The sequence below is a fragment of the Myxocyprinus asiaticus genome, chromosome 38, assembly GCF_019703515.2.
Source record: "Myxocyprinus asiaticus isolate MX2 ecotype Aquarium Trade chromosome 38, UBuf_Myxa_2, whole genome shotgun sequence".
NCBI lineage: Eukaryota > Metazoa > Chordata > Actinopteri > Cypriniformes > Catostomidae > Myxocyprinus > Myxocyprinus asiaticus.
This window is the reverse complement of record NC_059381.1, coordinates 19,083,110-19,107,836: the sequence shown is the minus strand read 5'-3', so window position 1 is coordinate 19,107,836 and position 24,727 is coordinate 19,083,110. Positions and strand designations below refer to the sequence as shown.

The 24,727-nt window shown below is 41.2% G+C and overlaps 1 protein-coding gene across 6 annotated transcripts in view; it reads left to right on the top strand.

The window, feature by feature from the left end:
• The first annotated feature begins 19,725 nt into the window (after positions 1-19,725).
• Positions 19,726-24,727, top strand: part of LOC127429385 (neural cell adhesion molecule 1-like) — a 318,093-nt gene continuing 313,091 nt past the window's right edge. For all 6 annotated transcript variants that reach the window (XM_051678384.1, XM_051678381.1, XM_051678382.1 and 3 more), the window contains exon 1: positions 19,726-19,931. In XM_051678384.1, coding sequence (XP_051534344.1) covers positions 19,880-19,931 — 52 coding nt within the window. In that variant the 5' untranslated portion in view covers positions 19,726-19,879. The remainder of the gene's footprint in view (positions 19,932-24,727) is intronic.

Genomic DNA, 24,727 nt, shown 5'->3' with positions numbered 1-24,727 from the left:
ATATAAATGGGACCACCTCGGCCGGATATCCCCCCACGGACCTCCCATTCCCCAGCACGCTCGCTTGCCCCGATCGGGCTCTCGCACGAGACCGCCGGCTCGTCTCAGCACGATTTCGACTTCTCATTCGGAGCTCGGGAAGATGAGTTATCGAGCGCAGCATCAGAGAGTGGGCTCGTCCAGTCTGACGCAGAGGCTTCGGCTGGGCTTCCTCCTTCAGAGTGAGACTCACAGTCTCGCCCAGGCAGCTGACAGCATCGGGCTAGAGTGGAACCCTCCACTCTCCCCTGAACCCTCGCGGCTCGACGATTGGTTCCTGGGCTCAGGGCGCCGCCCACGGCCACGCCCCGCCCCCGTTCTCTTCTTCCCGGAAGTGCACGAGGAGCTGACAAGATCGTGGGAGGCACCTTTTACTGCCCGGTCCCGTTCTTTCAGCTCTCCCGCTCTCAATACCTTCGATGGTGGAGCGGCCAGGGGGTATTCGGTGATCCCCCAGGTGGACAAGGCGTTCGCAGTGCACTTGTGTCCGCAGAGCGCTGCCACCTGGCACGTGCCCCCGAAGCTCCCTTCCAGGGCCTCTAGGTTTACATTGTCCCTGACAACTGTGGTCTGCGGTGCCGCTGGACAAGCCGCCTCCGCCCTACACGCCATGGCTCTCCTGTAAGTACAACAAGCCAAGGCGCTAAAAGAACTGCACGAGGGTAGTTCTGACCCGAGATTGATGCAGGAACTGCGCTCGGCGATCGACCTCGCTCTCCGGGTGATGAAGGTCATGGTGCGGTCTCGCGGGCAGGCGATGTCCACCCTGGTGGTCCAGGAGTGCCACCTTTGGCTCAACTTGGTTGAGATGGGAGAGGCGGACAAGGCATGGTTCCTTGATGTCCCCATTTCCCAGGTTGGCCTGTTTGGCGACACCGTCGAGGCAGTTCTTGGCGGTGAAGAAGCAGACGGAGGCCTTACAACATATCCTGCCCTGGTGCGGCTTAAGATCCTGCACTTTGTCTGCTCGTCGCCAAAGGTGTCCTCCTACAGCAACAACACCGGCTCTGCTGCAGCCCGCCCCCGTGGCCCGGCTCCAGCGTGGAGCCACCCGCAGGAAGCAGATGCCACCCGTCTCGCGGCCAGCCGCTAAGAACCCGAGGAAGGCTTCGAAGCGCCCCCGAGACAGGCGACTCAGGGGCGAGGAGACCCACTTCTATGGGGCTGGTCGACAGACCACTCCATCCCCCGGTGGAGGGCTGGGAGGAGAATCTTTTGTCACCGCATGCCCAGGAGGCTGCGGCACCTAAAAGCCTGACAAAAGAATGGTTCCCTTGTCTTCTGGGTCACATATCTGGTGCGCACAGCCGTCGTCACGACCACCGTCCACCATCCCATTTTGGCAGGTATGGCGCTCCAGTGGTGGACCCCCCGCCCCTGTGCGCCCAGCTGTGGCACAAACACGCCCACACGGGATTGGTTCCAGTGGACTACGGGGACGAGATTCCTCCTCCCCGCTCCTCGGCCAATCTTATGGTGGGCGGCAGGAGCCAGGTAAGTGCATCGATGTCCCTGGACTCAGCACAGCCATGGGGCTCGAGTCCCCTCGACATTGCACCTTGAGCTCCGCCCCGCTGCGAGGCCCCACCCGCTGGTACGTCCGACATGATCATTCCCTTGGTCCCCCTTGCCCAGAGTTTGGGTGCATGGCTTGCACATTCCAAGAATGACCTTCTTTCTCAGGGACGGGGCACCATTTGGCATCCGCGACCAGACCTCTGGAATCTCCTCGTCTGGCCCCTGGATGGGACGCGGAAGACCTAAGTGGCCTACCACCCACGGTGGTAGACACGATCACTCAGGCTAGGGCTCCCTCTACGAGGTGCCTGTATGCCTTGAAGTGGTGTCTGTTCGCTAAGTGGTGTTCTTCCCGACGCGAAGACCCCCAGAGATGCGCAGTTGGATCGGTGCTTTCCTTCCTGCAGGAGAGGCTAGAGGAGCAGCCGTCCCTTTCCACCTTGAAGGTGTATGTAGCCGCTATTTCGGCTCATCACGATGCAGTAGATGGTAAGTACTTGGGGAAGCATGACTTGATCATCAGGTTTCTGAGAGGCACTAGGAGGTTGAATCCCTTTAGACCATGCCTCGCACCCTCGTGGGACCTCTCTGTAGTCTACAGGGAGCTCCCTTTGAGCCCTTGGAGTCAGCTGAGCTTAAGGCACTCTCTTTGAAGACTGCCCTCCTGACTGCTCTCACTTCCATCAAAGGGTAGGGGACCTGCAAGCATTCTCTGTCAGCAAATCGTGACTGGAATTCGGTCCGGGTTACTCTCACGTGATCCTGAGACCCCGACCGGGCTATGTGCCCAAGGTTCCCACGACCCCTTTTAGGGATCAGGTGGTGAACCTGCAAGCACTGCCCCAGGAGGAGGCAGACCCAGCCTTGGTGCTGCTGTGTCCGGTGTGAGCTTTACGCATTTATTTGGATCGCACGAAGAGCCTTAGAAGCTCCGAGCAGCTCTTTGTCTTTTTTGGTGGACAGCGGAAAGGAAGCGCTGTCTCCAAACAGAGGATCGCCCACTGGGTCATTGACACCATCGCAATGGCATATCAGACTCAGGACGTGCCACCCCCTGTGGGGTTACTAGCCCACTCTACCAGGAGTGTGGCGGCCTCCTGGGCCCTGGCCAGTGGCGCCTCTTTGGCAGACATCTGCAGAGCAGCGGGCTGGGCAGCACCCAACACCTTTGTGAGGTTCTACAATCTCCAGGTTGAGCGGTCTCGTCCCATGTATTGGCAGGCACGAGCAGGTAAGTTCTGGGACAGCTGGCTGGGTGTACCGCTTGCACATAGCACCTTTCCCCTCCCTTGAGGTGAAGACGTGCGCTCTTGACTCCCAGTCGTGTTCACAGACTGTGATCCCTGGATGACTGGATGACAGTCTGCCCGTCACACACCACCAGTTCACGTAACACAGTTCAGATAGTTGTGGCGTTCTGTATAGGGACCCCTAGTGTCACTACATCGACACAACTTCGAGTGAGTGACAGATAGGGAACGTCCTGGTTACTTTCGTAACCTCCGTTCTCTGATGGAGGGAACGAGACGTTGTGTCCCTCTTGCCACAACGGTGAACTACCCGCTGAAGTGGCCGGGACCTGGTCTCGGCTCCTCAGCACAAAACCTGAATGAGTGGTTGCATACCAGTTCCTTTTATACCCGTATGTCTAGGGGAGTGGCATGCAGATTCCACTCGCCAATTCTCATGTTTGGGGCTTCCAAGAGTGACCCCTAGTGTCAATACATCAACTCAACGTCTCGTTCCCTTCATCAGGGAACAGAGGTTACGAAAGTAACCAGGACATTTTACATATGGATCACATGGTTGCTCAGACCATCCAATATTAATTAAAAATCTGAAAATTGGGAGGCGCTGGGTAGCTCAGTGGTAAAGAGGCTGGCTACCACTCCTGGAGTTCGCGAGCTCGAATCCCAGGGCATGCTGAGTGACTCCATCCAGGTCTCCTAAGCAACCAAATTGGCCCAGTTGCTAGGGAGGGTAGAGTCACATGGGGTAACCTCCTCATGATCACTATAATGTGGTTCGCTTTCGGTGGGGCGCATGGTGAGTTGTGCGTAGATGCCGCGGTGGATGGCATGGGTCTCCACACGCGCTATGTCTCCGTGGTAATGCGCTCAACGTGCCATGTGATAAGATGTGTGGATTGACGGCCTCAGATGCAGAGACAGCTGAGATTCGTCCTCTGCCACCCAGACTGAGGTGAGTCACTATGCCACCACGAGGACTTAGAGCAAATTGGGAACTGGACATTCCAAATTGGGAGAAAAATAAAAAATAAAAATCTGAAAATTGTATGTAATTTTATTGAGTTGTCGTTCATATTTTAGTGCACATTTATAGGTTTAGTTTAGTTTTCATACTTAAGCAAACTACCATTTTTACTTTTTAATTAAAAAAATATAATTTTTGCTAAATGTTTTCATCTTTGTAATAATTTCCATTAACAATAACCTTGCTATGAACAGCTGAAATTTACTGTTCATAACAATTATAAACAATGAGCCATTTTAATTTTTAAAAACTGCTGTCGATGAAATCTGCTACTGTGCTAAGACAGACTATAAAGACCTCCATTTCCTTGGCGAGACAGGGGCACTTTCATCAGCGATTGGCAATTTAATAAGCATGCCATTCATATTATTTCAGTTAGCTTAACATGAGACACGCTCTGTCTGTAGCCTTTTGTTGGACCCAGCGGATGTCCACGGAAGCAGAGCTTTATGAGAAGCCCAAACACAGAGCAAACTTCTGAACTAAAGTATTATCCTGCAAATCCAAAAACAGCTTACTTCACTGAGCAGAAAATTGTAATACTCAATTGTATCAGATTATACCAAAACAGATGCCACCAGTCATCCAAGGCACAGATAAATGCATTAATTATTACTGTGACACACAAATGCCACAACTATGAGATGTGACGATTACAGGTCCTCGGTTGAGCATGCTGGGATACAGAACATTAGTAACAGAGAGGAATCGATGGTTAGGATATGTGGTGAACTCACTGCAGCCTGGGAATGCAGTCAGATGGTTCTGATTTCACAGTCCACTGAACAGGTTCCCAACAAACACACACAAAGTCGGTGTAAGCAGGCAGAGAAACTGCTGTCCCCTCATAATTCATTCTAATTACCACCCTGTCAGGGATGGTTACTTATCAGTACAGTGAAAGCTTATTATTGTCTTTCTCTTTTATCCTTTTCCCACTGGCATACTGATAGTCTCTAGAACATTTCTTAGAGTTTAGAACCCTTGCTGGCTGACACCCTCTGCTGATTTCTGTGTGACAGGCAATTAGTATATAAAGTGTTTTATTTGAGGGACTGGGTTGTGCTGCATTTTTCATTTTAAATGGGTGTTAATTGGGTAAATTGCGAATGGTCGATTTAAAGACTGATTTATAGGCTCTTGGTTTAATAGAACGTTTAGCTGTGCTTCAGGCTTGTCAGTCCAAGTTGTGCCAATATAGGGTTAGGGTTAGAATTTTTATATATAAAAAAACCCACTGCTAGATGTAAATAATAAAATGCTATTGACCATATACAATCACTGAGCACTTTATTAGGAACACCTGTACACCTAAACTCAGCAAAAAAGAAACATCCCTTTTTTAGGACACTGTATTTTAAAGATACATTCGTAAAAATCCAAATAACTTTACAGATTTTTATTGTAAAGGGTTTAAACAATGTTTTCCATGCTTGTTCAGTGAACCATAAACAATTAATGAACATGCACCTGTGGAACGGTCGTTAAGACACTAACAGCTTACAGATGGTAGGCAATTAAGGTCACAGTTATAAAAACTTAGGACACTAAAGAGACCTTTCTACTGACTCTGAAAAACACCAAAAGAAAGATGCCCAGGGTCCCTGCTCATCTGCATGAATGTGCCTTGGGCATGCTGCATGGAGGCATGAGGACTGCAGATGTGGCCAGGGCAGTAAATTGCAATGTCCGTACTGTGAGACGCCTAAGACAGCACTACAGAGAGACAGCAAGGACAGCTGATCGTGTGGCAGACAGTGGCAGACCACGTGTAAAACACCTGCACAGGATCGGTACATCCGAATATTACACCTGCGTGACAGATACAGGATGGCAACAACAACTGTCCGAGTTACACCAGGAATGCACAATCCCTCCATCAGTTGTCTGCAATAAGCTGAGAGAGGCTGGACTGAGGGCTTGTAGGCCTGTTGTAAGGCAGGTCCTTACCAGACATCAATGTCACCTATGGGCACAAACCCACCTTCGTTGGACAAGACAGGACTGGCAAAAAGTGCTCTTCACTGATGAGGCGCAGTTTTGTCTCACCAGGGGTAATGGTCGGACTCGCATTTATCATCGAAGGAATGAGTGTTACAACGAGGCCTGTACTCTGGAGTGGCATTGATTTGGAGGTGGAGGTTTTGTCATGGTCTGGGGCGGTGTGTCACAGCATCATCGGACTGAGCTTGTTGTCATTGCAGGCAATCTCAACTCTGTGCGTTACAGGGAATACATCCTCCTCCCTCATGTGGTACCCTTCCTGCAGGCTCATCCTGACATGACCCTCCAGCATGACAATGCCACCAGCCATACTGCTCATTCTGTGCATGATTGCCTGCAAGACAGTAATGTCAGTGTTCTGCCATGGCCAGCGAAGAGCCTGGATCTCAATCCATGAGCACGTCTGGGACCTGTTGGATCGGAGGGTGAGAGCTAAGGCCATTCCCCACAGAAATGTCTGGGAACTTGCAAGTACCTTCATGGAAGAGTGGGGTAACATCTCACAGCAAGAACTGGCAAATCTGGTGCAGTCCATGAGGAGGAGATGCACTGCAGTACTTAATGCAGCTGGTGGCCACACCAGATACTGACTGTTACTTTTGATTTTGACCCCCTCTTTGTTCAGGGACACATTATTCCATTTTTGTTAGTCACATGTCTGTGAAACTTGTATGTCTTAGTTGTTGAATCTTTTTATGTTCATACAAATATTTACACGTTAAGTTTGCTGAAAATGAAAGCAGTTGAAAGTGAGAGGACGTTTCTTTTTGTGCTGAGTTTACTTATTCATGTGATTATCTAATAAACCAATGTGATCTCAATGATTTTGACCATGGCATGATTGTTGGTGCCAGACAGGCTGGTTTGAGTATTTCTGTAACTGCTGATCTCCTGGGATTTTCACGCACAACAGTGTCTAGAGTTTACTCAGAATGGTGCCAAAAACAAATAATAAAAAAACATCCAGTGAGCATCAGTTCTGCAGACGGAAACGCCTTGTTGATGAGAGAGGTCAACAGAGAATGACCAGACTGGTTCGAGCTGACAGAAAATCTACGGTAACTTAGATAATCACTCTGTACAGTTGTAGTGCATGGAAATTAACACTAGAGGCGCTACAACAACTGTGTGTTTTATTCACTTTCACACAAATATCGAGGACAACTGATTGACTTTTAAAACATTTTGTTTTTTCTCTATTACTAACAAACTGCTATGTTATGATATCAAAACCCTTTTACTCTAAAGCATTATTTAAAAAAACAATATATTTTTAACGCTCGTTTTACAGACCCACCTACATTTTCACACTTATTCCAATTTTTTTAGCTTGCGCAAAAGCTTACCTTTTAGAGTTTAGATCTCAAAACCAGCCAAGCACGCAAGCTGACACATGAGCTAAAATGTCATAGAAGCGGCACAAAATGATGTGGAAAGTGTGCTTTTCATGTCACATTTGCTTTTAGAACACTATCGATTAGGTTTAGGTGTTGGTTTAGGGTAAGGAAGGTTTTGTTTACCTCTCATTTGCTTTTAGAACACTATAGACTAACGTTTTATAGGGAGGTACTGTCACGGGTTTGGGGAGGGGCAAGGACTCAAACGCAGAGCTCAAAAACCAAAGCACTTTATTAATAAAAATAAACAAAATCCCATGAGGGGGAAAACACAAAATACCCCAAAGAGGATAAAAGCAATCCAAGGAATCGGGCAGAGGGAAACAGGACCAACCGGACCACACTGGAACAGGAAGGTGATGGGATCACTGAAAAGCAGAGGAACAATAAACAGGTCTGCAAATCTGAGAACATTACAAGACGAACTGGCACACACGAGGAGACTGAAATAGGAACTCAAATAGACTGAAATCAAGAGGGTTAATCCAGGGCAGGTGTTAACACTGAAACAATAACGAGCAAACATGGAGGCAGAGTGTGACTTCAGACCGAGAAGCACGTGGTGCTCTAGAAGCCATAACAAAGCCACGTGCTCTCACAAGCAGGCAAAACAACCAACTGGCATGAGCGCACATCGCCAAGACAATGAGCCGATATACACTCATGCCAATCGACAAACAAGACGAGAGCAGTCACTTGTGTGAGAGTTTGGCCACAGGCACACCCGACACCATACCGAAGTGACCGAACCTCAGCACAAACATGAAGACAGCTCACAACCCGGGCGCACGGCGCAAAGCGAGCACAACACGCATTGACAGACGCAAGAGACAGACAAGGTGTATGAATGTCTGGGTCCCGACACAAACCGGAACCGAACTAGACAGGAAGTCAGGACCCAGTCACCATACTCCAGACATGAAACACAACAGACATAAGAGCACGTGCGCTTACACAAGACATACAGACATGGGCGGATAATGCCACAGCCCTGTCAGACCAAAACCCAGACTGACAAAGAGACAGGGTGACAGGTACTGTATGTTTTACTCATTAAAATCTCCATCTAACATCCACCTTAAAAACCTCATCTGATTATGGCACCATTTAACTCATTTTTTGTGCCCCTCACAGGACATTACACTGGGAAACTGCAGCAAAACCGTGTAATGAAGCACGTATTTTCTCTTGCAAAATGTTGCCACAGTCATGTAATTTTCATGAGATCATGCTGTTAATAGGATAGCAAAATAAATAGGCTACTAATTTTTTGAAAGGGAGAAAATGCTGCACATATCTTTTGTAATTGATGTCAAAGGCAGTGTTTTTTATGCCAATACTAATCGAGTAATCTTGAGAATGAGACAAAGTGAGATGGGTGTTGGGCAGACATCAATACTCTGAGAGATGCCAACATGGAAAGGTTGTGTGACAAGTGCAAATCTTCGACTGAACCTTGAACAAAACTAAGTGCAGTAAATGTAAATTTGAGAAATTCCTATTCAACCTACAGTATACCAACCTTATGGTTTAGTAAGGGGTAGTTTTTTTATCCACTGAGATGAATGTGAAAGCTGATGAGTGCTTTATGAGTACAGACTTTTTAGAGTGGTATTAGGCCTATATTTTCATTACATACAAGTATGAAATTTAATTAAGCCCTGTAAATGTGTTCATGCATCCTCTTCCTTGATAATCAGAATTACTGGTAATGAAATAAGATGACTCATAATTGAGAAGTGAGAGAACATGTAAGAAGACATGTATATATCAGGGAAAACAGCTCATTCCACACTGAAGGAAATGTTACTGATGCTATGGGCCAATTTAATACAACTTCTGGGTTCAATACAAGTTAAGCTCAATCGACAGCATTTGTGGCATAATACTGATTACCACAAAAATTAATTTTGACATACTCCAATTTTTCTTTATAAAAAGCCAAAATCTGAGTTACATTGAGGCACTTACAATGGAAGTGAAAGGGCGTGGCCAATCCATAAACGTTAAAAAACTCACTATTTCAAAAGTATTGCCACAAGATGTAAACAATATGTGTTAACATGATTTTAGTGTTATAAAATAGCCGACTAACCATTTCTGTGTAAAGTTATAAACCATTTTACAACATTGTTGCCATGATGATATAATGTCAACAAACCCTGAAACGACTGTAAAAATGATGATTTAAACAACTTAACAGCTCAAATAATACATGAGTATTAACAGAAGCATTAATGTACAGTAAGTGCTTTTATAAAATTAAATGCTTCACATTTCTGCCTTTAAACCCTTTAAAACTGACTCACTTCCATTGTAAGTGTCTTACTGTAACCTTTTTTTTTTTTTTTTTAAGAAAAGGAGGGACAAGTTGATTTTATTTTATTTGTATTATGTATTATTATTATTATTATTTTATTATTATTATTATTATTTTTTTTATTTTTTTTTTGTGGTAATCAATATTATGCCACAAATGCTGTCGATTGAGCTTAACTTGCACTGAATCCGGAATATTCCTTTAAGGGAAAGTTGACTTGGATTTTTATCATTTATAAATTATCTGAATTAGAAATCAGCCTTTCCTTTTGTTTTTTACATTATGTGAGCTCACAATATCAATGTAATAACTTACGAGATATTGATGGGGTGCATGCACATATGGATCCTAGAGCACTTTGGGCTGTTGTGACTAAGACAATGTCACTGACTTCCAACTGTAATAAACTTGTTACATTCTGTATTTTCATTTTTTACTAGTGTTCAGCAGATTCAGGATGACATTTCAGTAAGACAAGAGCAAAGACTAAATTAAATCAAACCTGAGATGAACTCATTGTTTTATACTGTATATATTTACATTGTTTCATAATGTAAAATGTGTAAAATTACACATATGGAGATATAAATATAACTTAATAATGTTTTTTTTTTTTTTTTTTCTTTTCAGAACAGGTTCTGAGTTGAAATATACAGCAGCTGTATCTCTGAGATATACCTAAATAATCCATAAAGCGGCATACTTTGGTTTTTGTAGTTTGCACCATTTGGCACTGCTAACGAATTTCAGCAACATGCATTTGTGATCATATAGGGACTTCCTCCCATAATGCTTTTAAGCATTATTGCATGTTTAATTTTGCAGTTCAGAGTAATGTGATGAGCCACAATATAATGCCTTGCCCCCATATGCTTAACATCCTCATATCATCTTCCCACAACTCATTTATCTATGACTTAGATGAGGTGTACATATGTTTTGAGCTTAAAATCTGTTACCAGTAACATTCTGTACACCACTGACTTTTATAGTATTCAGAGATCACTGGAAAGATTTAGTATATAAAGAGTACAATGAAAAGACACTTTTTTTCAAGCGTTTACTTTTTCCCATGTGAAGGAAAATTAAAAAGTTATACAGTGGCCCAAAAAGCATTATAATGTCACAATAAAAATGTCTGAATGTCATTGCATTATACAAAAACTATTAAACTAAGTGGCATCTGCAAACAAATGATGGAATACCTTTTCTTAGAACTAAATTCACTTTTCGTGCCCTAATATTTGTAGTGGCCACTGTACCTGCTATGGCATGCTTAGAAAAGATTAATTTGTTTGTGAAACATAATATAAGGATAACTCGTTATTGTGCTCAACTCTATTCAGCTGGTTGAGCCATTGGACTTAAAGGTATGTGTAACAGAGTTTTAACTGGGCAAGGAGGAGGCGGGAACTGGCTGAACAGTCCAAATAATGTTTAATGAAAACTTAAAAAGACACAAACATAAACACACACGGCAGCTGCGAGTGGCTCTCTCTCTCCCAAACTGCCGCATCCAGCTCGGCCTTATCTCTTTCCTTGGCAGATTAGCCCGATTGGGGGCTGGCCATGCGCACTCACGGCCCAGCTGCACCCTCCTCCTCGTCACAGTATGGTTCACCCAAAAATGAAAATTCTCATATAAAATTTAATCACCCCCATGCCACCCCAGATGTATATGACTTTCTTTCTTCACAGAACACATTTGAAGAAAAATAGAAGAACATCTCAGCTCAGTAGGTCCTTAAAATGCAAGTGGATGGTGATCAGACCTTTGAATCCCAAAAAAGAACAGACAGTCAGCGTAAACATCATCCATATGACTCCACTGGTTAAATTAATGTCTTCTAAAGCGAAACAACCGCTTTTGCTGCAAAAAAAGATAAATATTTAAGAACTTTTCAACTATAAATCATCGCTTCTGGTCAGAAGCAGTATGCTCATTCATGAGAGGATGGAGTTCACAGGGTCTCGTGTCATGTATACGTCTTGGCATGATATGAATGTAATCTCATGTTTTTCTCTTGGTTGAGACATCCAGGATGAGCAAACAAATGCACCATTGTGTGTAAACAAACAGATACAAATACAATAAAGCTTCTGTACAGTGTTCCTCCTACTCAGTTGTAAACAGCCACAGTTGTTATTTTCCATCCTGTTTTTGGCCCTCTGTATGAAATGCTTGGTTTTGGCCTATGCGCCTCTTTAAAATTTCAACGTAAATGCCCACTTTTCTGATTGACTAACATCATGCAGCCCCTCAAATTCAGCAAACTCAATCAGAAGATAATGAACACAAGCCCCTCAACATTATAAAACAAAAAGACAGGGTTTACACATAACACACATCCAACACATTGCATCTGAATATATTAAACTGCTCATCTCAAGCACAACTGTTAACACAGGGCACCATAAACTATCAAACAGTCATGGCATTTGAAATATTCATAAATGAAACTATTTACTTATGTTTTTGAAGTGTTTTTAACTGTCAGAGGGGACACCCGGGACAGAGAGGTGCGGCGACCTTGGTGTGCGCACATGTTAAGTCTCCTGTGTATTGTGGTTGTACAGAGACAGTTCCACCTCTAAAAACTAAATTGTGCCCAAGACAAAAAATTACCAAAGCAGCAGTTGCGAGTGGGGTGGCCAGGCTTCGGTCCATGGTGGCCACGGCCACCCCTGGCCACCCCCTAGCTCCGCCACTGTAGAGAATGAGAGAAACAAAAGAGAGGCCAGAATTCATTACCAGCCCTTCAGCAGATCTCTGCTGCTGGCTCTCATCCTGTGAAGACTGCCCCGCAGGCTGTGCCTTCAAACACAATGCGCCTTGTTTACTGAGAGAGGGACAAGTTTGAAACAGCAAACAGAGAGGAAAAAAAAATGGATCTCAGTGAAGCATAGAGATTAATCTTTACATCTGTGTTAGAGCACAAAATAAATTGAGCAATGATTTAAAGGAGGGGGGCACAAGGAAGTGCATCTGTCAAGTCTGAGTAAAGGGGAATTCTGTCTCAAATTAGGGATTTTACATGCTATTGACGAGAGTAATGCCATATTTAATTTTTGATGGCAATAAAACCGTCTCTTCAGTGGATTGTGCTGTTGTTTAATTTGGGGTTGACATTGAAAAGCATATGTACATAAACTTTCAGTTGACAAAAATCTCCAGAAAAAAACAAGTTAAGAAGTAAAGATGTTAGACATTTTTAACATCTTTACAGTGCTCATTTGTTTTGTGAGTTTGTGTTTGTTGTTCCCTTTCTTGTCAGTTTCCTGGGCCTGAAAATTCTCCAGTTGGTTAGATTCTTGTCCTTTTTTCTGTTTCTGTTGGTTTAGTGCCTTGTGGCCAACTTTATGTTGATATTTTTTCTCCATCGTGAGAGTTTTTGTTTGTATTTTGTCTTTCTGTTAAATAAAACTTATTTTGCCTCCATCTCTGCAACACTACTGTGACACAAAGAGCTTCATTTCCTGTCTACACTGTGTATTGGCTACAAGTAAACATACTGTATCTAGTCCATTCCTTCTCTCAGACAATGCGGTTAATGAAATTTTCCTTAGTTAGTAGTTTGTGTTGTGAAATGTTACACGATAAGGAATAAGACAAATGCATATAAAGTGGGAATATTATCCTTTACGTAAGTGTTAAAGGTTACAAAAACTAATCGAGTAACCTTGAGAATGAGACATATAAAGTGAGATGGGTTTTGGGCAGACATCAAAGCACTGAGTAAGCAGGTATGAAAAAGAATCAAGGAAATTGTTTCTTAAAGGGGAAGTGTGTAATTTTTGCCCCTCTAGTGTCACCAAACGCATTTTCAAAAATCACTAACGCTCTTTGTTGTAAATAGCATCACAGAGCCACAGTGTTCACACTTTTAGGGGCATTTAGCTTGCAGATTGCTTTCTTAGAGATGTCTCTGCAAATTATGATGGGATAGGAGAAAGTTTTTTAATATGGAATAAAAAATAATATACTTCAGCTTTAATGGTTATGGCTGTGTGGAAAGTAAACATGTTTACGGAGTTTGAATGTATGCTGTACTTACAATTTCCTGTACCTACTAAAAATTATAATTAATTTGTGTCATTCATATTATATAGAGGAGCTGTTCATCACACTGAGGTACACAGTGTGTTTATTTTCTTAAAGACTGCCCTTAAAAAGACAATTTGGAGTTGTAAACTTTCCACTGTGGGCCCAAGCTGCCATTTTCCTCCATATCAGTCTCTGTTATGTAAGAGGCTGACCATCTCTGGAGTTTCCTTCTTTCTCAAGTGTTCAGAGGGGCAATTTAAAAAATCCATTTTTAAAATCCTCATCCCATAGCATATGTGGATGCACCATAGCAATGTTTATAAGGATTTGCAATATTTTTGCCTTGCTTGCTTGAATTCTGATTGAAAATGGATATGTAGGATCCCTTTTCCCTCTAACCTCTGACAGTTCATGGAACCCAGTTTCACACTCGGCAACAAATGACTGAGATAACTCTGAAGTAGTGCTTTCCTCATGCAACTCCTGTCTTGTCTGTCAGGAATTATTGTTATTGACTTTTTCACAGAAGAAAACCAGGACATAGGTATTGGCAAGCCACAAACCATCCGCCTTCCCTTTCACCTCTATCACCAAAAGGGATTTGATGTCAAATATTCCCTGTTTTTTATATTGACTTATGTTGAAATTCTTGTTTATTTCCCATGTTTCTGTTTCCTGTTTGTAGTCCTTTTGTAGTTTCATTTTATGATTGGTTTTCCCCTGATTGTTTCCACAGGTGTTCCTCGTTCCCTTGTTTGCCCCTGTGTATTTAAGCCCTTGTTTTCCCGGTTTCCTTTGTCAGTCTTTTCATGTATTACTCTGTACATTTGTTCCTTGTGTTTCTTTATATTCTGAGTTACCTGATTTACTTTTGTTTTATTAAAGAGGATGCATTTAGATCCTCCATTCTCTCCTGACTCATTACAGAAAGACAGACCCCTCCAAAATGGATCTAGCAGCATTCTTTATCCAGCTGAGCCGAGTGAACTTACCAATTAGGGAATACTCTCATCTGTTTAGCACCGTCGCCAGATACACGGGGTTTACCGATTCCCATCTGAAATCCCTGTATCAGATTGGACTCATAGCTCACAATGGAGGGAATTGCCGGAAACCAGAGATTATACGTGGGAGGAATATGTGGAGTTAATATTAGAGACATTTGCTTCAGAGGATCCTCCTCTCAATCCTGATCCTGGTTTCCGAGTCTTCCATGCCTGAGTCCTCTCCACTCCGTGTCACAGCAATGCCTCAGCCTGCTCAATACCATATCACAGTCAAACATCAGCCTGCTCCACGCCACGTCACAGCTACGCCCGAGTCTGCTCCACGCCACGTCACAGCTACGCCCGAGTCTGCTCCACGCCACGTCACAGCTACGCCCGAGTCTTCTCCACACCACGTCACAGCTACGCCCGAGTCTTCTCCACGCCATATCACAGTCAAGCCTCCCGCGGTCCTTGTTTCCAAGTTAAAATATCCACCAATTATGTCGGTGCGTAGGGTCACGAAGACCCTTCCTCACAGCTTGTCAGTACCCACGCCTGCCAACGGCCACGCCTGCCATGGCCAATGCCCACGCCTGCCACGGCCAATGAGCTGGAAGCCTCGTCCGTCCTAGAGCCTGCGTTGCTAGCCTCATCCGTCCCAGATCCTGCGTTGCCAACTTCGGCCATCCAGAGGAGGAGGAAGAGAAGAAACTTTTCTGTTCCCAAGTCCCTTCCCATGTACATGACCACGGAGGTCGTTTCCAAGTCTCCTCCCATGCCCACGACCACAGGGGTCATTTCCGAGTCTCTTCCCATGTTCGCGACCACGGAGGTCGTTTCCCATTCATCCAGGACACTTTGTCTCGAGCCTCCCACAGCGCCGCCTTCCACGGCTCCGCCCGCTCCCCCAGAGACTATTTCCCCAGCGGCTCCTCCCGCTCCCCCAGAGACTATTTCCCCAGCGGCTCCGCCGCCTGACCCAGTCCCTGCCCTGCGGCCGCCTCCCAGGCCTCCTGACCCAGTCCCCACCTTGAGGTCATTTCCTTGGTCTCCTGGCCATCCGCCTGATCTGCTCTGGTCTACTTGATCCTCCGAGCCTGCAGCATCACCCTGGCTCTCCCTCCGGCTTTGCCTTGGTTTCAAGCCTCCCTGACTTTGTCTTGTTCCTCTGCTCCCCTTGTGCCCCCCTTGAACTACCTGTTTTCCCCCACACCGTCTGGAATCTGCTCCTATAAAGGGGGGCTCTGTCACATATTCCCTGTTTTTTGTATTGACTTATGTTGAAATTCTTGTTTAGTTCCCATGTTTCTGTTTCCTGTTAGTTTGTAGTCCTTTTGTAGTTTCATTTTATGATTGGTTTTCCCCTGATTGTTTCCACAGGTGTTCCTCGTTCCCTTGTTTGCCCCTGTGTATTTAAGCCCTTGTTTTTCCTGTTTCCTTTGTCAGTCTTTTCGTATATTACTCTGTACATTTTGTTTCCTGTGTTTTGTTTGTTTTGAGTTACCTGGTTTACAATTTATTATTTTTATTTTATTAAAGACACTGCTTTTAGATCCTCCATTCTCTCCTGACTCGTTACATTTGAATCCTAAGTGCATTGTTTAATTTCTGCATATTAAAAGAGAAAATGTTCATTGGCTACCTTAAAGGTATAGTTAATGCAAAAAATACCATTATTTTGTCATTTACTCACCCTCATGTCATTCCCAATGATTTTTTTTTCCTTTTCTTTTTTCGTGGAACACATGGAGAATGGGAAGAATGTTAAAGATTGACAGCCTTGGTGATCTTCACTTTGTATAAAATAAAAAAGAATGAAAAAAGATGCAATGAAAGTGAATCATGACTGAGGCTAACATTCTAACACCCCCTTTTGTATTCCACTGATAGAAAGAAAGCCATATTAGTTTAAAATGACATGAGGGGAGTAAATAATTACTATTTCTGTAATAGGTTCTGTAATTATTTCTTGTGCAAAACAAACTTTAAAGAATGTCTAGGCCTCAGATTTAGACCAGTTTGTCAGGTAACCTAAACATTTTTCATGTGGTATCAGTTAAACTAACTGGTTTTATTTAAGTCAAACGTATGATTTAATGACTAAATACACCTGACTACATTAGGTTGCAACAACAAAAGTCATTTTTAAGGGTTAGATCAGGTAGAAATAGAACACTAAGGTAACATTTGCAGGTTCAAAAAAATTTTTTTTTTTTTGCTGCTTGTTCAATTAACTTCATTAAAATGAACTAAAGCAACACAATTCTTGAACATTTTGTCACAATTTGATTTCACTGTATTATATCCATTTAAATTTGTAAAATGGAAGTTTGCTTAATCCATTTGAGTTGGAACTACATGAATACTTTTTGTCTACACACTCTCACGGCGAAATCGTAAGGATTCACATGACATTCTAAATTAGGCTAATTCCTTTGATATCGTACAACTGCACTCGTATGAATTCATACGACTTTCACTACAGCCAATGATGTCGCTGGACATCGTTTCCATCTAATATGCGGCAATTACTTGCTTCTGTCACACACAACAGCTTTCTATCATGTTTACACATTCTACTGAACGTTTAGGTTTAGATAAGGGGTTTGGGTAAGGGCATAATATTAATAAGCATGTCCTTAATGCATCATGAGCGAAACTCCCGCATTAGACATCCAGGCATTTGCATGTGTTGAAATCTTACAAATTTATACGAACGAACTTGTATGAAATCGTACGAAATCATACAAAATAGCCAACTCATAAGATATTTACGCATGTGATTTCGCTTTTCCAGCATGCTTGCACGGGACCTGATAGGGAGAGTAAATGTTAAACTTAAGTGTTATTTTATGTGTTGTTGTGCAAGATGAATATAAAGGGGGATACTCGCAAGTGTTTAATGTTTTGTTTTCTTGAGATTCAGAAGAGTTTCTGTTATGTTGAAGTTTTGGGGGTTACCATTGTGGTGAAGATTGGAGCTTGAGTTAACAATGAAGACAGGTAACAATATTGCACAGTTGCTACAATGCAAATATCAAAGCTAATAGCATGACTACATTTCTGAGTAGCAAGTCAGTAGGTTTGCTAATTTGTAAAACAAGTAACTAACTCTCTTTTTGACAAGGTAAGGGCTTAACGTTGATAAAAGCTATGACTTGTACTCTGTGTTTACTAATGGCAGTTTTGAATCAGAACTAAAGATGTCCGATCACAAATGAATTTGGCCTCTTATCAAAAGCTTCCAGTACATACAGAAATACAACAGCTAGACACAGAATTACAGGATAAGATGAGTAGCATACTGTATGTAGGCAGTTTTTTTACAGACATGTGCAAATTAAATTACGTTTAAATGGGTATGGGTTTGTAGAGGTAGTAGTATAAATACAAATAATATAAATGTAAAAATAGGGATTTTTCATATTGAACACGTGTTTGTAGAGGTAGTAGTATAAATATGAACAATAAAATTAAAAAATCAGTGATTTTACACGTTGAATGCGTTTTTATAGGTAGCATGTCTAAATATGAATTTACCATTTTGTTTTACATGCACGTACATATTGCACCTACTGTATACTTGTATACTGTATTGCACTAAAGTGTAATATATTGTCCCATGACTTTGAATTCGTCTTTTAGGTGCTTTGTCTATGACAGTATGCTCTGTGCATCTGAGGTTGAAAAAAATGAAGTAGCTTTAATGTAGCAAGCTACTTTTGGTGTGTAGCTTGTAATGTACCTTGCTACTTTCTGAAGTGTAGCTTTTAGCTTAACTTAACTAATTTTTCTGTTGACTAGTTGGTAGCTTAACTAGCTAATTTGTTTTAGTCGCTTGCCCAACACTGACATGTATATGTCTCACTGAGCAAACTGATTGCTCTAGTTAGCAAAGCTACTAAACTACACTCTGTATTTACAACCAGAATGTGTTTAGCATGCTAACATTCACTTTCACTAGTTAGTACATAAAGAGATAAAAGAGAGTTATTTGAGTTACATTGACACGTCTAATTTTGGATTTGCCCAGTTCAACTAGGTTCTTTCTACACAAAGTGTTTGTGTTGAGATTACATAATAATTTTAAATTAAGAAAACTAATTTCAAACATGTGGAACCACTGTCCATCATTGAATCAAGTTCAGCCAAAAAGCTGTGTTATTAAACACTTTTTACAGTGTGAAGAAGGAAGTTTTTTTGATAAGAAATTATCAAACTTAATTGAGTAATATTTAACAACAACAACAACAACAACAACAACAAAAAAATAAATAAAATAAAAAAAAATAAAATAAAAACAAAAGTAGATAGTTTGATTCATTTGATTTAGTTAAAAAATGACACAATTCAATTTGATGCAGTTTTGTTATAAAATTAAACACATAAAGCTTTTTTTTTTTTTGTGCATTATGAGCTGTTTTATTGTAGTGATGGGTTTTATAATCTCACATTTACAGTATGTTCCAGTGAAAATAACACTCACCATTAAACTGTTTTTAAAGAACAGAAACCCATCAATGGATAATTCATCAGAGTAGGCTCCCATCCTCAACAAGTCGCAATAATGAATCATTCACTATTTTGTATAACATGGCCAACTAAACCAAATCAGTTAACTAGGTAATTATTTTTTTAATGAACCTAAATAATGTTCCCTCTATTAATTAATCGTTAAGTAAATGTATTTATTTAATTTAATAAATTAATTTGTTTAATTAATGTTTATCTTAATACAGTTGCAATGTTGCATTCTGTTTGTTTCTGTCACTTCATGCTGCAGTTGCTTGAGGAAATGCAATAGGTGAAAGTACAGTGATAAAAATATATAATAGGCTACTGTGAAACAACGCACATCCGCTTGTAATGTGAATCGCGAGGTACCTAAACCTGCCTTTGAACACCGGTAAACACAGTGGGTTTAGGAGAATCCCTAATCCGAATAACGCCAGCGCGATTTTCCGAGCGCACCATCTGCTGTTTGTGATTTGCAGCAGCACCACATTGAGGAAAGTGTGCGCACTAGTTTATCCAGTGCCCCTTGTGTGAGACGTGATTCGTGATTTCGTTTGCGCTGGCGGATTAATTCATGTTGTAGGTGCTGCGGCCCTTGTCACTCACTCGCTGCGCTGCCAGGAGCGCATTCTCTGTTAACGAAGGACCAATTCATACTGATATCACAGCATCCTGAAAATAGGGACAAAGCATCGCAGTCATTTAGATAATAACCGAACTCGTCTTTCCAACTCCCTCAGCCTATTCTACACGGAGAATACCTTTGGAAACGATTGCAATGCTTCAAATAAAGGATCTCATTTGGACATTGCTTCTCTTTGGTTATGCAGGTAAGACGTGAATATTTCGATATTTTTATTTTGTGTGTGTGTGTGTGTGTGTGTGTGTGTGTGTGTGTGTGTGTGTATATATATATATATATATATATATATATATATATATATATATATATATATATATTAAATGTTTTTTCTTTTTTTTTTTTTTTCAAGATGCAGTTGTATCAGTTTAAATTTGTTAGAGTTTATCCTGCATCCCTATGTTTCCCCTGCGGTCCTGTGCATCCACAGCACAGGAGAGGAGCAGTTATAGGGCATATAAAGATGAGGATGCGATTAAAATTTAGGTAGGCTAGTCCACGTTGGTGAACTCAGTGATACAAAGAGAAATGAGCAAGCTGCCTCAATTTATTTGTAGCTGCCCTTGTATTTTAGTGTAGCCTACTGTTTCATAAACCAAACTCTGTTGTCATCATCCCTGAGAAACTGGCACAAATGGTTTGTTGTCAAACTGGCGCCAGGATTTAATGTAATTTTAAAGGGACATTATTTTCAGTCTCACGTCTCAGAGTAATAATATTCTTACTTTTAGGGGTGCATGTTGAAATTTGAATGTAGCCTAAACCACCCGTAATTGCATATGCGAAATTGCGTTTGTTTGTGAGGTTGTGTGGACATTATATTGCCTGCGCATTCGCTCCTTGGAGATTTGTCTTGAAAGGGACAGAAAAACAACCATCTGGTGCGCTGTGTAAAAATATATTCAACTAAGCCGTCACAGTAAGCCGCTAAAGTTTATTGTTTGATGGTTTTTTTTTAAAGCCCGCTGTCCATGACGTGTTTTGTTTTCATCCGTATATACTCATATTCGCGATGTTAGAGCAGTAGTGGTGCTGAAACCCACGTCGCGCGGACAGCGCGTGCATGTGTTGGGTGGCTGGGCAACATCTCTGCTTTATGATTAGATGAGTTTATTCTTGTGTCGTTAATGAATAAAGTTAAAACTGTCATGCCTTTATGAATGCTTATACTGTTTATTAGCATAACGCTGCATTGGAAGTTGGCACAGGGCAGCCAATTACAAGGCTAAACGTTTTTGAGTTCGGTGGGCTGTTTGTGAGTGTACAAATAAAAAAAGGTTGATAAATGGAATTCTTGAACATTCTAAAAAGTTTCATCTGATTATTCGGTAGAGGATTCGAACGCATGAATGATAATTGCCAGCCAATCAAAGCTTGAGGCTTGGGCGGGAACGAATAGGGAGCCAAATAGGGAGTCTTAAATGACAACCTCTGATGAACTTAGAAATTAAAAAAGTTTAGTGGGCTTTCAATATTGTATGTTGTGTCCCTTACCTCAAAAAGAGGGCAAAGTATAAGACTGGTTAGCAGTTGAAGGAAAATAAATAAACAATTGCAAGATGGCGAACATCTGGAATTTTTTCTTCAGTGGCAAGTTCAAAGCTACTATGAAAATACACTGTAAAATCGAATTAGTTGACCTTACTTAGATTTTTCAAGACAATCTGTACCGTTAACTAGTTACAAGTAAGCTTAACTCATCAATGATTAAAGTATCATTGTTCTGATTTAATGATTTAAATTGGGTTATAACATGTCTTATACAGTATAAGGAAAATTATGATTAGACACATGGTTAGCCATATAGCACACTGAACTCTATTCAGTAGTTCTTAATACACATAAATCTGCACTTTTGCATAGTACAATGGAGTAAAAAAGAATGGCTTTTACTTACCAGGCTCCATGTCCCTCCAAGGTAACACTAATCACCCTCATGGTGACTTCACAAAAATCTAAATGATCAACTAGCTACAACAAAACAACAACAACAGTCATAAGAATTCAAATTTAATAAATGTACATTTATTTTACTACATAATTTCCCTTGTTTTGACCAAACCAACATAATTTATTCAAGCGCAAGTGTTTATGGGTATTCCACACAGCCACAATGTTGTACTTTGTAATTTTGAGCTATTAACACTCGAAGCCAAAGTTTAAAGAACTTATGTATTTGAGTTATGATTCCAAAATGTGACATTTCAAGTAATGTTTAATTAGTAATGTTTTTTTTTTTTTTATAAATGACAGCTTCAGGATTTAGAGAGTAACGGTAACTTAAAAAAAAATAAAAAATAAATTGTGTTTCTTTCAAACATGATCAATCTGTACAGACCCTTAGTACTATTGTTTAGTATTGTAGATATACAGTATGTGTGTGGTTCCGTAGAGTACAGGATAAGAGGTAATTCATATTTTGCATAGTTCAGTTTTTGGTTTGAAATGCTGAAAATTATGCATTATTGACATCTCAAACTTGACATTTAGAAAAGGTCTCATTATTTCAAAATCAACTTTCTGTTTCACCTTTACTATTAGTGCATTAACTTTTATTAGTTTTTCTTAAATTATAATTTCATGAAATTCTGTTGTTGTGTACAGAATTGAATTTTCTTTGGTTCACAGATGAACCACAATTAAATCAACCTATTTTTTAACTCAAGGACATGCCTTCTTTATGGACGTAAATTAATGACAGGCCCTCAAATGTATGCCTGCAGAATAATTATAGTTTATAAAAGAATTAATTTATCACTCTTGTTAAAGTATTCATTAAAAGTGACCAGATATTTTATCTCTGTGGGGAATGGGTCCACCTCCTACTCTCTTCTCTTAGTAAAGAGATACAGAGTCCTTCTGTAAAGACATACAGAAAGATACAGAAGGACTTTTATATTGCTTTAATTAGACTGGAGCCAATGAAAACAGAAGTGTCGGATCAGAGGTGAAAGGAACTGTGATCAGATTTGCCCCCATGCTGTCGGATTTTAGGATGTTTCTTCAGATAAAGACATTTTGATGCTTTCATGCTGTACTGTTCACACTGTGACTTGGTCTTGTAAAAATGTAATAATTTGATTTGTGCAAACTGACTGAAATCCAATCGCCCAAACGTTCTCCAGTTGTTTTCCGTTCTCTGGTTTCTGATAAGGATGGGCTGTCCATGCATATTAATCACTCACTGAAAGGGGGCTCAGACTGATTTGCATTGTGTAAGCTCTGAAATCATGTAGAGTGTTGGAGGGAAATGGGTTTGGTTTTGTCATACTGAAAAGCCACCCCCCTTGATCCCTGTAGCCCATCTCTGAAAGGACTTCCACTAATTCAAGCAGAAAGGCCTGCAAAAGTCGCAGGCTGAGAGGCAACTTCGTAGAGTGTAAATATTAACGTCTTACACCACCCACATTTAAAAGGATAGTTTACACAAAAATGAAAATTCTGTCTTTATTTACTTCACATTGGTCCAAACCGGTATGACTTTCTTTTTTTCCATGGAACACAAAAGGAGATTTTAGGGGGATTGTTAGCCTCAGTCACCATTCACTTTCATAGCCCCCACCTCCCCCACCACCCCCATGTTATGAAAGCAACCTAGTCTCATAGAATGAACGTTACTATAACAAAATATTTGGCAAACTTTGAGTTTTACATGCTGCTTTCTACATTTTGCTGCAGTTTCCTGGTGAAATTAACACTAAAGGCGCTACAACAACTGTGTGTTTTATTCACTTTCACACAAATCATGGCTACTATGGCTGTTTATGACTCTATTACTCACACCATGCTATGTTATTATATCAAAAAAATTTTCTCTAACACATCATTTGAAAAACTATACATTTTAACGCTTTTATTACAGGCCCTACTACATTTACACCCTTATTCCAACGTGTTTAGCTTGCACAATAGCTCAACAGATAGAGTGTTGGACTTTGGATTCAGATACCCAGCCTCGAGTCCAGCTAAGGAGGCTCAAAACGAAAGTGAAAATGAAGTGAAAGTACCACAGAAGCGACACACAATGACATTGTTTCAGTAAATGTGCTTTTAAACACTATTGGTTAGGGTTAGGTGTAGGCTAAAGTTTTAGGTAAGGCAGGTACATTGTACCTATTAAAACACCCATCTAATATTCACATTAAAAACCTTGTCTGATTACAACATAATTTCACTTGCTTTTGGCGCCCCCCGCTGGACATTTCCCTGTGAAACTGCAGCCAAACATGTAATGATGCACATAATTTTGGTCTGCAAAAATTTTGCTTTTGTCACGTTAATTTAATGAGATCAGGCTGAATAAAAGTGAATGGCTACTGAGACTGATGGAAAAAGAACATCAGATATGTTTGAAACAACATGAGGGTGAGTAAATAATAACAGAATTTTATTTTTTTGGGTGAACTCAAACCAGAAACACAATCTCTCTCTCTCTCTCTCTCTCTCTCTCTCTCTCTCTCTCTCTCTCTCTCTCTCACACACACACACACACACACACACACACCTGTGGAAGTTATTGTCCAGGGAGTTAAGGTACTGTTTGAAAGTCCCTTAGTCCCATTGAATGACTCATCTATTATGATGTAATACATAGTAATGGTATAGTGACATCATCCAAAATTTTGATAATGTACTATATCTGAATGCTAGTTCTACATCATTAATTGATAGCCCTTTTAGCATAGTGAAACTATATTCTTAATATAATAGCATTCATTTCACCAAACTTGTAATGTTCTTCTAGATATACCTAGCTTATGTGGTTGTAATAGTGTTCAGCTGCAGCAGTCCAGAGGCGATCACAACCAAGAACTAGGCATTTGGAGTCGATTTCCGGTTAAAACCACCAAAACAAAGTCTGTGCATACTCCGAGTTCCTTACTACACTATGTTTAAACAAGAGCAGAACAAAGCATTTTTCTCTGCTTGCAGCAAGCAGAATAATTCTAGGACTATTTTAACAGCTTTATTCATTGAATTTCTTAA